This window comes from Babylonia areolata, chromosome 4, assembly GCF_041734735.1.
Source record: "Babylonia areolata isolate BAREFJ2019XMU chromosome 4, ASM4173473v1, whole genome shotgun sequence".
NCBI classification, from domain to species: domain Eukaryota; kingdom Metazoa; phylum Mollusca; class Gastropoda; order Neogastropoda; family Buccinidae; genus Babylonia; species Babylonia areolata.
In genome coordinates this window covers 3,151,076-3,165,319 of record NC_134879.1, presented here as the reverse complement: position 1 = coordinate 3,165,319, position 14,244 = coordinate 3,151,076, and the positions used below count along the sequence as shown (strand labels likewise).

Sequence of the window (14,244 nt, the reverse complement as noted above, 5' to 3'; positions counted from 1 at the left end):
TGTGTGTGTGTGTGTGTGTGTGTGTGTGTGTGTGTGTGTGTGTGTAATGACAACTCTTGTCCACGTTAGCTATATTTCATTCAGTGAAAGAGTCTGCAATATAGCTCTGACATCACTGATAGGCTACTAACAGCGACTGGACGATCAATAACATATCAGGTGTAGCTGACAAGTCGTGTGATAGCGTGAGAGAGTGAGATGAAACGAATTTCTTTTTCTGTTATTTCTTTCTTCTTTTTTTTTTTTCTTTTCTTTCTCTCTTTTTTTTTTTTTTTTTTTTTTTTTTTTTTTCGTCGTAATCCACCAACGGTGAGTTTTTGTTTGCGTACGGTTTTAGGTCTGACTACTGGGGATAATTGGAAGATTGATGAGTTGATTTACAATCCTGAGCGCATTTGAATTGTCGCAGCTGCTTGTGGGGGCGGGGGGGGGGGGGGGGGTTAACGTGATGTGTGTGTGTGTGTGTGTGTGTGTTGAGATTTCCGTGTGCTTTCTCTAGCGAGCGTAGCGTGTCAGCTTATTGCTATACACGTTTTGTGAAAAATGCTTTGGAGAAATGTGTTCTGGTTCCTTCGTGTTTATTATCATAGCTTTCTCTCTCTCTCTCTGTCTCTCTCTCTCTCCCTCTCTCTCTAACACACACACACACACACACACACACACACACACACACACACACACACACACACTTACTTTGACCCAAATCATGATACAACCCTACCAGGCAAATTTCAGTCAACCCTTTATATTTCGCCGATATTCATAAGGATCACATAAATTCAATGACATCCCGGATAGTTAATTTGCTTGATTTTCTTGTCTAAACGCACCTGCAGGAAAATGCCACCAACAGCAGAACCAACGCCAGCCGTAGAAGAAGCAGCAGCAGTAGCAACAGTAATAACCGCACCTAAGCCACAGACATTGGCAGGGACTCGAGACAATCTAACACACAACACAAACAACGCAACAACAACAACATATAACAATAAGAGCGATAAAATAAAAGCAGCAACAGCAGCAGTAATAATATCATCGATACCACAAACATTGACAGGGATTCGAGATTATCTAACACACAACAAAAACTCATCAACACACCAGCAACAACAACAAGAGCGATGAAAATAAAAGCAGCAACAACAGCAACAACAGCAGCAGCAGAACAACAGCAACAGCAACAACAGCAGCAGCAGAACAACAGCAACAACAGCAACAGCAACAACAACAGCAGCATCAGCAGCAGCAGAACAACAGCAACAACAGCAACAGCAACAACAACAGCAACAACAGCAGCAGCAGAACAACAGCAACAGCAACAACAGCAACAGCAACAACAGCAACAGCAACAACAGCAGCAGCAGAACAACAACAACAGCAACAGCAGCAGCAGCAGAACAACAGCAACAGCAACAACAGCAGCAGCAGCAGCAGCAGCAGAACAACAGCAACAGCAACAACAACAGCAGCATCAGCAACAGCAACAACAGCAGCAGCAGAACAACAACAACAGCAACAACAACAGCAGCAGCAGCAGCAGCAGAACAACAGCAACAGCAACAACAACAGCAGCATCAGCAGCAGCAGCAGAACAACAACAACAACAGCAACAACAGCAACAGCAACAACAGCAGCAGCAGAACAACAACAACAGCAACAACAGCAGCAGCAGAACAACAGCAACAGCAACAACAGCAGCAGCAGCAGCAGCAGCAACGCCGGCGGTGGAAGCAGAATTAACATCACAGAGACCAAAAGACATTGACATGTCCTCGAGAAAAGTCTGAACACACGCAAGTCAGCAACAAATAAGAAAGAAAGCGGTCAATTTGCACCTTCTCGCAAATGCTTCAAAAGGGAAAGTCTGGCGCTGAAGACTCCATTATCGGAATGGAAGATGGCTAGCCTAGCTGGCAGCGCTGGAGCCACTGACAACGAAACGGCGTCCATGAACACGATTTACCCTGATTCCTTTTTCCTTGAAGATTTAATAAACCAAACAAAATGTTTTGAGAGACAAGGCTGAGTGAATAGTGTGTGTGAGAGAGAGAGAGAGACAGAGACGGAGACATAAACAGCCAGACAGGGTGACTGGCAGACAAATGGGCAGAGAAACAGAAAGAGAGACAGGGAGACAGACAGGGGGAGAAACAGAGACAGAGATAGTCAGACAGACAGGCAAACAGACAGACAGGCAGGCAGAGAGAGAGCGAGAGACAGACAGACAGACACAGAGAGACACAAAGAGAGAGAGTGTGTGTGGTCATCATCATCATCATCTCATCATCATCATCATCATCACCATCATCATCATACCCACCTGGAAATCGGCCTGCATGGCGGGGATAAAACCGATCATACACTACAAAGCCCACTCGTGTATACGAGTGAACGCGGGAGTCGCAGAAGATGAAGAAAATCATCATCATCATCATCATCATCATCATCGTCATCATCATCATCATTGTCATCATCATCATCAACTGTTATTCATTCATGTATTCATTTGCTTGGTTTTGACACCAGGCAGTCAGGTCGCTAATTAGTCCCTTCATTTGCGAAACGCAAGAAAGTACATCCCCTTCCCTCGCCACATCCCCCCCATCCTCACCCCGTATGCCGTGGCTCTCGCTAATTACAGCTGACCGGCCGTACAGGCCAGCAAAAAGCTGACCATCCTAGCTGTCAGGCTATTTTGGGGTCCAGTAATTGCAGGGGACTGTGGCATCACCATCCTTTGCTGACCGAGCGATGTCGGTGACCACAAACCTAGCAGTGACCATCACGTACATCAGTCACCTCAGAACGGTGAACAGGCCCTACCTACTTTCTACCTGTCCATTTTGAGCTGTAGTTAGGTACCTACACATTGACACTTTTCAACCTTTTAACCTGTAATCATGTTCAGCCTCTGTCAAAAGTCCCTTCCTACTGTCTACCTGTCAGTTTTGAGCTGAAATTAGGTGCCTACACATTGACACTTTTCAACCTTTTAACTTTTAACCATTTCCAGCATCGATGTACAGTCCCTTCCTACTTTTTACCTGTCCATTTTGAGCTGTAGTTAGGTACATACACATTCACACTTTTCAACCTTTTAACCTTTAATCATTTCCAGCCTCTATGTACAGTCCCTTCCTACTTTCTATCTGTCCATTTTGAGCTGTAGTAAGGTACCTACACATTCACGCTTTTCAACCTTTTAACCTTTAACCATTTCCAGCCTCGATGTACAGTCCCTTCCTACTTTCAACCTGTCCATCTGAGCTGTAGTTAGGTACCTACACATTCACACTTTTCAACCTTTTAACCTTTAATCATTTTCAGCCTCTATGTACAGTCCCTACCTACTTTCTACCTGTCCATTTTGAGCTGTAGTTAGGTACCTACACATTGACACTTTTCAACCTTTTAACCTGTAATCATGTTCAGCCTCTATGTACAGTCCCTACCTACTTTTTACCTGTCCATTTTGAGCTGTAGTTAGGTACCTACACATTGACACTTTTCAACCTTTTAACCTTTAACCATTTCCAGCCTCTATGTACAGTCCCTTCCTACTTTCTACCTCTCCATTTTGAGCTGTAGTTAGGTACCTACACATTCACACTTTTCAACCTTTTAACCTTTAATCATTTTCAGCCTCTATGTACAGTCCCTACCTACTTTCTACCTGTCCATTTTGAGCTGTAGTTAGGTACCTACACATTCACACTTTTCAACCTTTTAACCTTTAATCATTTCCAGCCTCTATGTACAGTCCCTTCCTACTTTCTATCTGTCCATTTTGAGCTGTAGTAAGGTACCTACACATTCACACTTTTCAACCTTTTAACCTTTAATCATGTTCAGCCTCTAAGTACAGTCCCTACCTACTTTTTACCTGTCCATTTTGAGCTGTAGTTAGGTACCTACACATTCACACTTTTCAACCTTTTAACCTTTAACCATTTCCAGCCTCGATGTACAGTCCCTTCCTACTTTCTACCTGTCCATTTTGAGCTGAAGTTAGGTACCTACACATTCACACTTTTCAACCTTTTAACCTTTAATCATTTTCAGCCTCTAAGTACAGTCCCTTCCTACTTTCTACCTGTCCATTTTGAGCTGTAGTTAGGTACCTACACATTCACACTTTTCAACCTTTTAACCTTTAATCATTTTCAGCCTCTAAGTACAGTCCCTACCTACTTTCAACCTGTCCATCTGAGCTGTAGTTAGGTACCTACACATTGACACTTTTCAACCTTTTAAACTTTAACCATTTCAGCCTCTATCATCTCCCTGTCTATTTCAACCTCTATCATCTCCCTGTCTATTTCAGCCTCTATCATCCCCCTGTCTATTTCAGCTTCTATCATCTCCCTGTCTATTTTGAGCCGAAGTTAGGTACCTACCCATTCACACTTTTTTAACGTTTAATCATTTGATCATGTTCAGCCTCTGTCATCTCGTCAGCGCTAAGGATAGCTGGCAGTGTGGACCCATTGCACAGCTGGCACACACAACACTTCTTCTTCTTCTGCTTGTTTTCTTCTCTCTCTCTCTCCAATTTTCAAAGTGGGTTTAGAGGGCATTTCATAGTTCGTTTGTTCGCTTATTACATTCTGTTTCTGTCAAGCACGATTGTACAAAAAGAACAAAACAATAATTAGATTGTTTCTATTGTTGTTGTCCCGGCGCTTCTTTTTTTTTTTTTTTCCATTTTATTTTCTTTTCTTTTTTTTTTTTTTTTTACAGCAAATATTACCAAGTTGTCTCCCCTATTATCCTACGTCAGCCGATAATGGACGTATTTGTTTCTACCCCGTTTCCTCTAACTCACCTCATCACTCACTCCCCTCTTCCCTCCTCTCCTAATCGATTACACTCCAATGTAAAAAAAAAAAAAAAAAAAAAAAAAAAAATCAATACTCTAACAAAATGTCTACAATCACCAGTATGTGTGACGGAACATTGAACAAAAGCCATCATCGTATTTGTTCCAGAATGCTTTGTGGACAGCTTTCAAACAAATTGAGTGTGCTCAAGAGAAGAGGTAACACAGTGGACTTAAAGGATCTGTGTGTGTGTGTGTGTGTGTGTGTGTGTGTGTGTGTGTGTGTGTGTGTTTCTTTCCCTCTCTCTGTCTGTCTGTCTGTCTGTCTGTCTGTCTGTGTCTGTCTCTCTCTGTTTCTCTGTCACACACACACACACACACACACACACACACACACACACACACACATACACACACACACACACACATACACACAGACACACATACACACACACATACACACACACACACACACACACACACACATTCCAATGTACCCCCTTTAAATGGGGGCCATGGCTTTTCTTGAATAAAATATCGTTAACGTTAACGTTCTCGTTCTCTCTCTCTCTCTCTCTCTCTCTCTCTCTCTCTCTCTCTCTCTCTCTCTCTCTCTCTCCCCCAAGCATTTGACTCCATTGAGAGAAATTTATTGTGGCCTATTCTTTTGAAAAACGGTATCAGAGGTAAGATTTTTCGTTGTATTTATAGTATGTATACCAATGTTAAAACCAGAATTAGATGTGGTGCTAAGCTAACAGACTATATTAGTTGTACCCGCGGTGTCAAACAAGGCGATGTCTGCAGTCCTGTTCTGTTTTCATTATTCATTAATGAATTAGCATTAGAAGTGATCAGAGAGGGTAGGCATGGTGCTATGTTTATGCCTAATTATTTTGAACTGTTTATATTATTATTAGCTGATGATGTTGCTTTATTATCAGAAACTATTATTGGTTTACAAACACAGCTTAATAGTCTATATCATGCAGCTTCAGCTCTACACTTGAAAGTAAACATGGATAAAAGTAATATCATTGTATTTAGGAAAGGGGGGTATTTAGCCGCTAGGGAAAGGTGGACATATAATGGTATTGTTATGCCAGTTATTAATGCATATAAATACTTAGGAATTTACTTCTCCACTAGACTGAGTTTTGTGGCAGCCTGTAACAATCTTTGTAGCAGAGCAAAAAATGCTTTATTATGCATATTGCAAAAGTTATCAAAGTTAAAATGTAATTCTTTAAATACTTATTTGAAATTATTTGACTCACAAATTCAACCAGTAGTACAGTATGGTGCTGAGATATGGGGACTTGACAGAGCAGCATTTAATTGTGAAAAGGTTCATTTATTTGCATTAAAAAGATATTTGGGTGTAGAAACACGAACACCTAATGATTTTGTATATGGAGAAACAAACAGGTATCCTATTTATATAAATTCAGTTATGAAGTGCATTAAATACTGGCTAAAATTAGTAAGAATGCATGAGTCTAGATTACCTCACAAAGCCTACAAAATGTTATTCGATCTTGATGCACGTGGTAAAACAAACTGGGCTACTAACATACGTTCTAAGTTGTTTATGTTTGGTTTTGGTTATGTATGGCTTAACCAAGGTGTGGAAGGGATTGATGAGTTTCTTCGGGTTTTCAAGGAAAGGTTAATTCTGTGTAGATGGCAAGAATGGGACTTTCATGTAAAAAATAGTGAAAGATTTAATGTTTACAGAACTTTTTGCACTATACCTGATATCAAAACATATTTACTAATGAATCTAGATAGATATTTAAGGTATACAATGACAAGATTCAGACTGGGCATTTCCGATATTGCTGAACATAGTTATCGTTATAGAATGCAGAACGAGGCTGACTTATTATGTCCACTTTGCCAGATGGAGAAAGAAAATGAGGTGCATTTTGTTCTGTCCTTCCCTGTCTTGTATAATTTAAGAGTACAGTACATACCATTGAAATATTTTAAGTTCCCAAGTCAGTTTAGACTGTCGTTACTTATGGCATCAGCGCATGAACAAACTATTAGAAACCTATCAATTTATCTGTATAAATCGTTTAAGCTCCGATCTGTTCTTATGTCTTAGTGTATCCAGTAACGACTACATACGGACGATGTGTATAACGTAACTGAGTGTCATTAGCTACGCATGTAAGAGTTATCATTTAGCGTATATCATATATCATTTAAGTGTATAAATGTCATTTGAATACAATATGTTTCATGATGTGCATTATGTATTACTAAGGTGAGGACATAAATATTACTTAAAATTAAGGTATGTTATATTTATATTATCTGAACGAATGTCATTTTTCAATGCACGATGCAATGTTTATGAAGAAATTGTGACACCCTTTCATAAGGGGCAATGGCCTATAAATGAATAAACCATTCATTCATTCATTCTCTCTCTCCCCCTCTCTCTCTCCCTCTCTCTCTTCCGCAACCGTGTCTCCGTATACAAGGCAGTATCTATGTATCTATCTATCTATCTATCTATGCTACAGCTCTGTTAACGTTCATTCATTCAAGAAAACGCAATGGAGACCGGGTGAATTCACTCCTGATGGACAACTGTCCACTCGGTGAATTGTACGTAAGAAAAAAACTTTCTTATTGCAACACGTGTTCATGTACCATGCCTAAGATTTCATGCTGACTGTGTTCTGTATACATGCGCTGAAGATCAAGGCCAGACATGGCAGCTATTTTTTTAAAACAGTTTTAATCTAAATCCTGATTATTATTATTATTTTCATTATTATTACTGGTGGATATTGTTAGGTATCACCCAGGATTCACAAAAATGTATATAAAAAAAAATAATAATAAAAATAAAAACTCTTCATGCATCGGTTGCCATGGAAACGATTCAAAATGGCCGACAAACAAAAACACATTTATAGCTATATAATTACAAAATTATCATAGGTACATCATTTTTTCTTTTTGTTTTTGATTTGTTATTACCTGAACTCACTTTCTACGTTGGAATATCATTATACATAAAATATTGAATTTTTCACCTTTTTTAATTTTTTAATTTTTTTTATTTCTTTTAAGAAATGACACTTTCTGTTCTTGAATTTTTTTTTTTTTAAATGAACAGCAATGACAAAAGAACTTTCACTCTGACTCGGCTGTCCTGACGTAGAAAGTGAGTTCGGGTAATAATAAATCAAAAAGTAAAATAAAAACTGAAGTACCTATAATAGTTTTGTAGTTATAGAGCTTTGATGTTTTTTGTTGTTGTTGCTGTTGTTGTTGTTTATCGGCCATTTTGAATCGTTTCCATGGCTACCGGTGCATTAAGAGGTGGTTTTTTTTGGTTGTTTGTTCGTTGGGTTTTTTTTTTTTTTTTTTTTTTTTGTGAATCCTGGGTGATACCTAACAATATCCACCTACAAAAATAATCAGAACTTAGAATAAAACTGTTTTGAAAATAGCTGAAAATAGCTGCCATGTTTTGCCTTAAGAAGAAGAAGACGAAGAAGAAGAAAAGGGATTCATCCCTCCAAAATCAATAATCTTTTAAATGATTCCGTGCTGCAATCAATGACCATTTTCCAAAATACAAAGCTGGCTTCTCGTGGTCTCTCTCATTTAAGAAAAATCCTTCTTAAAAAAAAAAAAAAAAAGAAAAAAAAAGAAAAAAAAAATCCACCCAAAACGAATCAATCATTCTTTCTTTTCCCCCCGTTTCTTTCGATTTCCCTCCTTTCTGAACTTTCTCATGTCTGTTTCTCTTTTCATGTCTGACACGTACATGCACTCCACAATCTATATTTCATATGTTTTGGGTTGTGTTTTTTTTCTTTTTGATCTCTAAGCCTGTCATTAAGGGAGGTTTATGGAGTTTGTCGATACACGATCGGCCTTGTGACAATGTGTGACGTTCAAAGCTGCTGCAGATTTTCTTTAGCTGGCTGCCAAGGTATAAGATCTCTCTTCCTTCAGAATATTCCATTTCGATTTCCCTGTTTGTTGTTTTTTACCTATAGAAATCCACATTTTTGTTGTTGTTGTCTGTTTGTTTGTATACAGTGTCCTTAATTTTGTTCTTTCTTTTTTTTGCTTCTCTTTATTTCTTTTTTGTTTCTTTTCTTTTCTTTATTTATTTCTTTTCCCTTCTTTCTTTCCTTTTTCTTCTTTCTTTTTTATTCTTCCTTTCTCTTTCTTTCTATCTTACTTCCTTTTAATTTTTTTGTTAATCTTGTGGGTTTTTTTTTTGTCTTTTCAAGGCCTGACTAAGCGCGTTGGGATACGCCGCTGGTCAGGCATCTGCCTGGCAGATGTGGTGTAGCGTATATGGATTTGTCCGAACGTAGTGACGCCTCCTTGAGCTACTGAAACTGAAACTGAAACTTTTCTTGTCTTGTTTTCTTAGTCTTTCTTTCATTTTCTCTCTGAGACTTTTTTTTTTCTCCTTACTGGTCGAATTTGATTGCTTAGTTAGTTAGCTAGCTATTAGTTTACTGATTACTCAGGTAGTTAGTCACTAAATCATTTAAGGGGCTGTGTGTTGATTATTATGTTATTTTACTTTACAGTTGTGTATTCATTTTATGGTAAGACCATCAGCATAGTTGTTACTGCTGTTGTGTTCCCGCTGTTAACTTTGCGTGCTATTCATGTTGATGGCACTCAATGCTGTTTTGTTAGATGTGGCAAAAAGTAGACAAAACGGATTTTACAGTCAGTTGATTCAGAAGAAAAATGTATCACAAGAAAAGTTCGTGACAAAGTGTGTGTGTTTTTTTTTCTTTCTTTCTTTGTTAGACAATAATCTAGCCAGTTAGGCGACTGTTCTTGTAAGTAATGCACACACACACACACACACACACACACACACACACACACACACACACACACAACCCACCACCAAACGCCAAGAACACCAACGCCAACAAAAACAAAACAAACATAATATCAAATAAATGAAATTAATAAATCCAAGAATATTGATGTGAATGAATAAATTTTAAAAAAAAGCACATACACAACCCCCACCCCCCTCGCACCCCCCCCCCCCCCCCCCCGCACACCCCCCCCCACCACCCCCCCACCCCAAAAAAACAAAAACAAAACAAAAAAACAACAACACAAACAACATCAACAAAAATTCAAAACATGAGTAATGTTCAATTCAGGAGTTATTGTAGTGAAAGCCGTAACTAAAACTGTTACAATCACTTTTCTAAGCAACAATGACTGTGTCTGCGTATCATTTGTGCGTAAGTGCGCGCATGCGTGCGTGTATGTGTGTGTGTGTGTGCGCGCAGGCGTGTATATGTCTCTCTGTGTATGATATTTAAAATATTTTTTCTCTGTCTCTCTCCTTTAAAAAAAATTATCTTCTCCAAAACAACAAAAATAAGGAAGACAGCAACAACAACGACAATACTAACGTAATGATAATAATGGAAATAATGATAATGACAAGAAGAAGACGATCATCATGATCATCATCAGCAGCAGCAGCAGCAGCAGCATCAACATTACCAACAACAATAACAACAACAACAACCACAACCACTAACAACAAACAACAACAGCAACCAACAACAACAACCACAACCACTAACAACAAGCAACAAACAGCAACCAACAACAACAACCACAACCACTAACAACAAGCAACAACAGCAATCAACAACAACAACCACAACCACTAACAGTTTCAGTTTCAGTTTCACTTTCTCAAGGAGGCGTCACCGCGTTCGGACAAATCCATACACGCTAACCACATCTGTTGAGCAGATGCCTGACCAGCAGCATAACCCAACGCGCTTAGTCAGGCCTTGAGTGCATGCTTACATATTTGTGTACCTATGAAAGTGGATTTCATTTTACGTAATTTCGCCAGAGGACAACACTCTCGTTGCCATGGGTTCTTTTTCAGTGCGCCAAGTGCGTGCTGCACACGGGACCTCGGTTTATCGTCTCATCCGAAAGACTAGACGCTCAGTTTGATTTTCCAGTCAAACTTAGGAGAAAGGGCGAGAGCGGGATTCGAACCCACACCCTCACGGACTCTCTGTATTGGCAGCTGAGCGTCTTAACCATTCTGCCACCTTCCTCAACGTGAAACTGAAACCACTAACAACAAACAACAACAGCAACCAACAACAACAACCACAACCACTAACAACAAAAAACAACAGCAACCAACAACAACAACAACAACAACCACTAACAACAAGCAACAACAGCAATCAACAACAACAACCACAACCACTAACAACAAACAACAAACAGCAACCAACAACAACACCCACAACCACTAACAACAAACAACAAACAGCAACCAACAACAACAACCACACCACCAACACTTACCGGAGCGACGTAGGTGAAACCCGTCTGGTCCGCTACGCTACGGGCCACCCTCTCCCCTCCAGCATGGTTCAATTCTATCAGCCACTGGTTGGTCAGCACGTCGCGTTCGAGGCCCTCCGTCACCCCCGGGGCCAGCAGCAACCCCAGCATCGCCACCATCATCACCGACACCACCTTCGTCATGACCCCTGGCCATCCGCCGGACGCTCCTCCTCCCATGGTCAACTAGCTGATCAGCTGAGAGGTTAAAGGCCAATGGGGGGAAAATCAAGAACTGAACTGGAAACTGGACGTGAATCTATCGTACTAGTTTCTTTTAGTTCTCGTTTCCCGATGTTCTTTGTTTTAAAACAAAAACCTTTGTTTCTGGAATATAGTATGTTAGAGACAGAGAGAAGAAAAAACTGACAGGAAGGATTTCGGTCGCAGGAAGGGTTTTCTTTTTTTTTTTTTTTCTTTTACTTTCGGATGATGATGATGATAAGAGGATGATGGTGATGATCTTTCTTCTTCTTCTTCTTCTTCTTCTACTCCGCTGAAATTTTCGACTATTCCTTTTACTTTTCTCCCTCCTTCCTCTCAAATGCCAAAACAATAGCAACAAAAAGCTGGATGGTTTTTTTTTTTGCTTTTTTTTTTCAGTCACACAGTGATGTTGGTGTTTAGCTCAAAAAGGAACAGAGAGAGACAGAGGCTGCTACAGGAACACGCAGCACAGAAGCTTAGTTCAGCTCTGTCGTATGTACGGCGGCGGTGGCTGTGTGTTCTGGAATCAAGACTTGGATGGAACAGATCGAACTTCCTGCCACTGCTTCGTCGTCGTACAAGGCGATGTGTGTGTGTGAGAGAATCGTCACGATGGGTGGTGCTGGTGTGGTGTGCTGGATTGGAGGGGGGGGAGAGGGGAAGAATATTGAGGGAGGAGGGTGGAGGTGGGGGGGGGGGGGTTGTCTCGGTGGCGTTATAGCAGGAACAGCATCACGGCGAAGGTACGCACGCACACACGCACGCACGCACGCACGCGCGCGCGCGCCCTTGCGCATGCTCGTGGCGGATCGATGGCTGATCATGTGACCCTTTGACGTCATTAGCCGGGGGCTCCATTCTTGGCAGTCCCCGGTGTCAAGACCAGTTGGCGACCGTTTTTCGTTTGGGGGGAGAGGGGAGGGGGGTGGGGTTAGGGGTAAGGGAGGGGAGGGGGAAGAAGGGGAAGGAAAGGGCGGGGTGGGGGGTGGGGGGGTGAGTGGGGGTTGGGGGGGTGGGGGTGGAGGGATCGATATCTTGTTCCCGCTACAGCAGCATTTCTTCTTCTTCTTCTTCTCTTTTCTCTGTCTCTCTCTCTGCCTCTCGTCATGTCGGTCTATCTGTCTGTCTGTCTGTTTGTTGGTTTGTTTGTTTTTATTATTAACTCGATTGTGTACACGAACGTGAGGATGCTGTCTCTCTCTCTCTCTCTCTCTCTCTCTCTCTCTCTCTATCTATCTATCTATCTATATATATATATATATATATATATATATATAACATACATATACCCGTGCCTCTCTCTCTCTCTCTCTCTCTCTCTCTCTCTCTCTCTCTCCATAAAAAAAACCCCGGCACATTATTTCGTTCCTTCGTTTTGGCCGCCTGTCTATCTCACTGTCTCCTTACCCGTGTGTCTGTCTGTGTGTCTATCCATCGGTCTGTCTCTCTTCCTCTCTAAGTCTTCCTTCTGTTCTTCGTCTGCTTCTTCTTAGAAAAAAGAAGAAAAGCTCCACTTTTCTCATTCCCCCCCTAACACATATTTCTCTCTTTCACTCGCTCACTAATGCTCTTTGCACCTTTTTTTTTCCCCTCCCCAATTTCACGAGAGATGTATGTGCTTCGATCAGCTTGCTACCCCAGAAATGTTTTTCGGAGAACCTGGGGAATCAGAGAGAGAGAGAGGAGGGAGGGAGAGAGAGAGAGAGAGAGAGAGAGGAGGGAGGGAGAGAGATAGAGAGGGTGAGAGAGAGAGAGGAGGGAGGGAGAGAGAAAGAGAGAGAGAGGGGGGAGACAGACAGACAGAAAGAGAGAGAAAAAAAAAGTAATTATAACAATAATATAAATAATAATAATGGTATTTATATAGCGCTGAATCTTGTGCAGAGACAAAGCACCAGTCATTCAAACGCATGCATAACTAAAAAAAACTGTAGAAACTAAAGACAAGGAAGAGGCAGGCAAGGGAGGCTATTTTGGCAAGAGGTGGGTTTTAAGGCCAGACTTGAAAGAGCTGAGGGTGGAGACTTGACGAAGCGAAAGAGGAAGTTCATTCCAATTGCAAGGTCCAGAGACAGAGAAAGAATGGCGGCCAACAGTCGAGTGTTTGAATCTGGGTATGCGTAAACAGAGTGGATCCGAAGCCGATCGTAGTGAGTGAGATGGAGTGTAGAGGTGAAGGCAGCCGCAGAGATAGAAAGGGGCAGTTTTGTGAATACATCTATAACATAGAGTGCTGATCTTGTACTTTATTCGGTGTGAGACAGGGAGCCAGTGGAGATGTTGCAAAAGAGGAGTGAATGTACTCAGATCTTTTCTTTCTGAGGACGAGTCGGGCAGCAGAGTTTTGTATGCGTTGAAGGGACTGAATGGATGAAGCAGGTAAAACAGACAATAGAAAGTTACAGTAGTCAAGGCGAGAGAGAATGAGAGAAATGCAACGCAATACAGTGGAATGCAATGGGATGCAATACAATACAATACGATACAATACAATACAATACAGTACAATACAATACAATACTGAAGGGACTGAATGGATGAAGCAGAGAGAGAGAGAGAGAAGTGTAATTCTCATGCGGGGTTTTGGACATGACGAAAGACCTGCACGTGTGTGTATGTATGTATGTGCGCGTGCGTGCGTGTGAGTGTGTGTGTGTGTCTTTGTGTGTGTGCGTGCGTGCGTGCGTCTGTGTGTGTTTGTGTGTGTGTGTGAGTGCTTTTTTTTTTCTTCTTTGACCGTGCAACGTCCGGGTCTAGAATGCTTTATCGTGCATTTTACAAAATCATCATCTTACATCAACACTGTACATTAT

General features: G+C 41.0%; 1 protein-coding gene across 1 annotated transcript in view; it reads right to left on the bottom strand.

Moving 5' to 3' along the window:
• LOC143281369 (neuroendocrine convertase 2-like) overlaps nucleotides 1-11,568 on the bottom strand; it is a 209,500-nt gene extending 197,932 nt beyond the window's left edge. Inside the window, 1 exon segment of the mRNA XM_076586573.1 lies at nucleotides 11,186-11,568. Within this exon segment, the coding sequence (XP_076442688.1) occupies nucleotides 11,186-11,404 (219 nt within the window). The 5' untranslated portion in view covers nucleotides 11,405-11,568.
• Nucleotides 11,569-14,244: the final 2,676 nt, after the last annotated feature.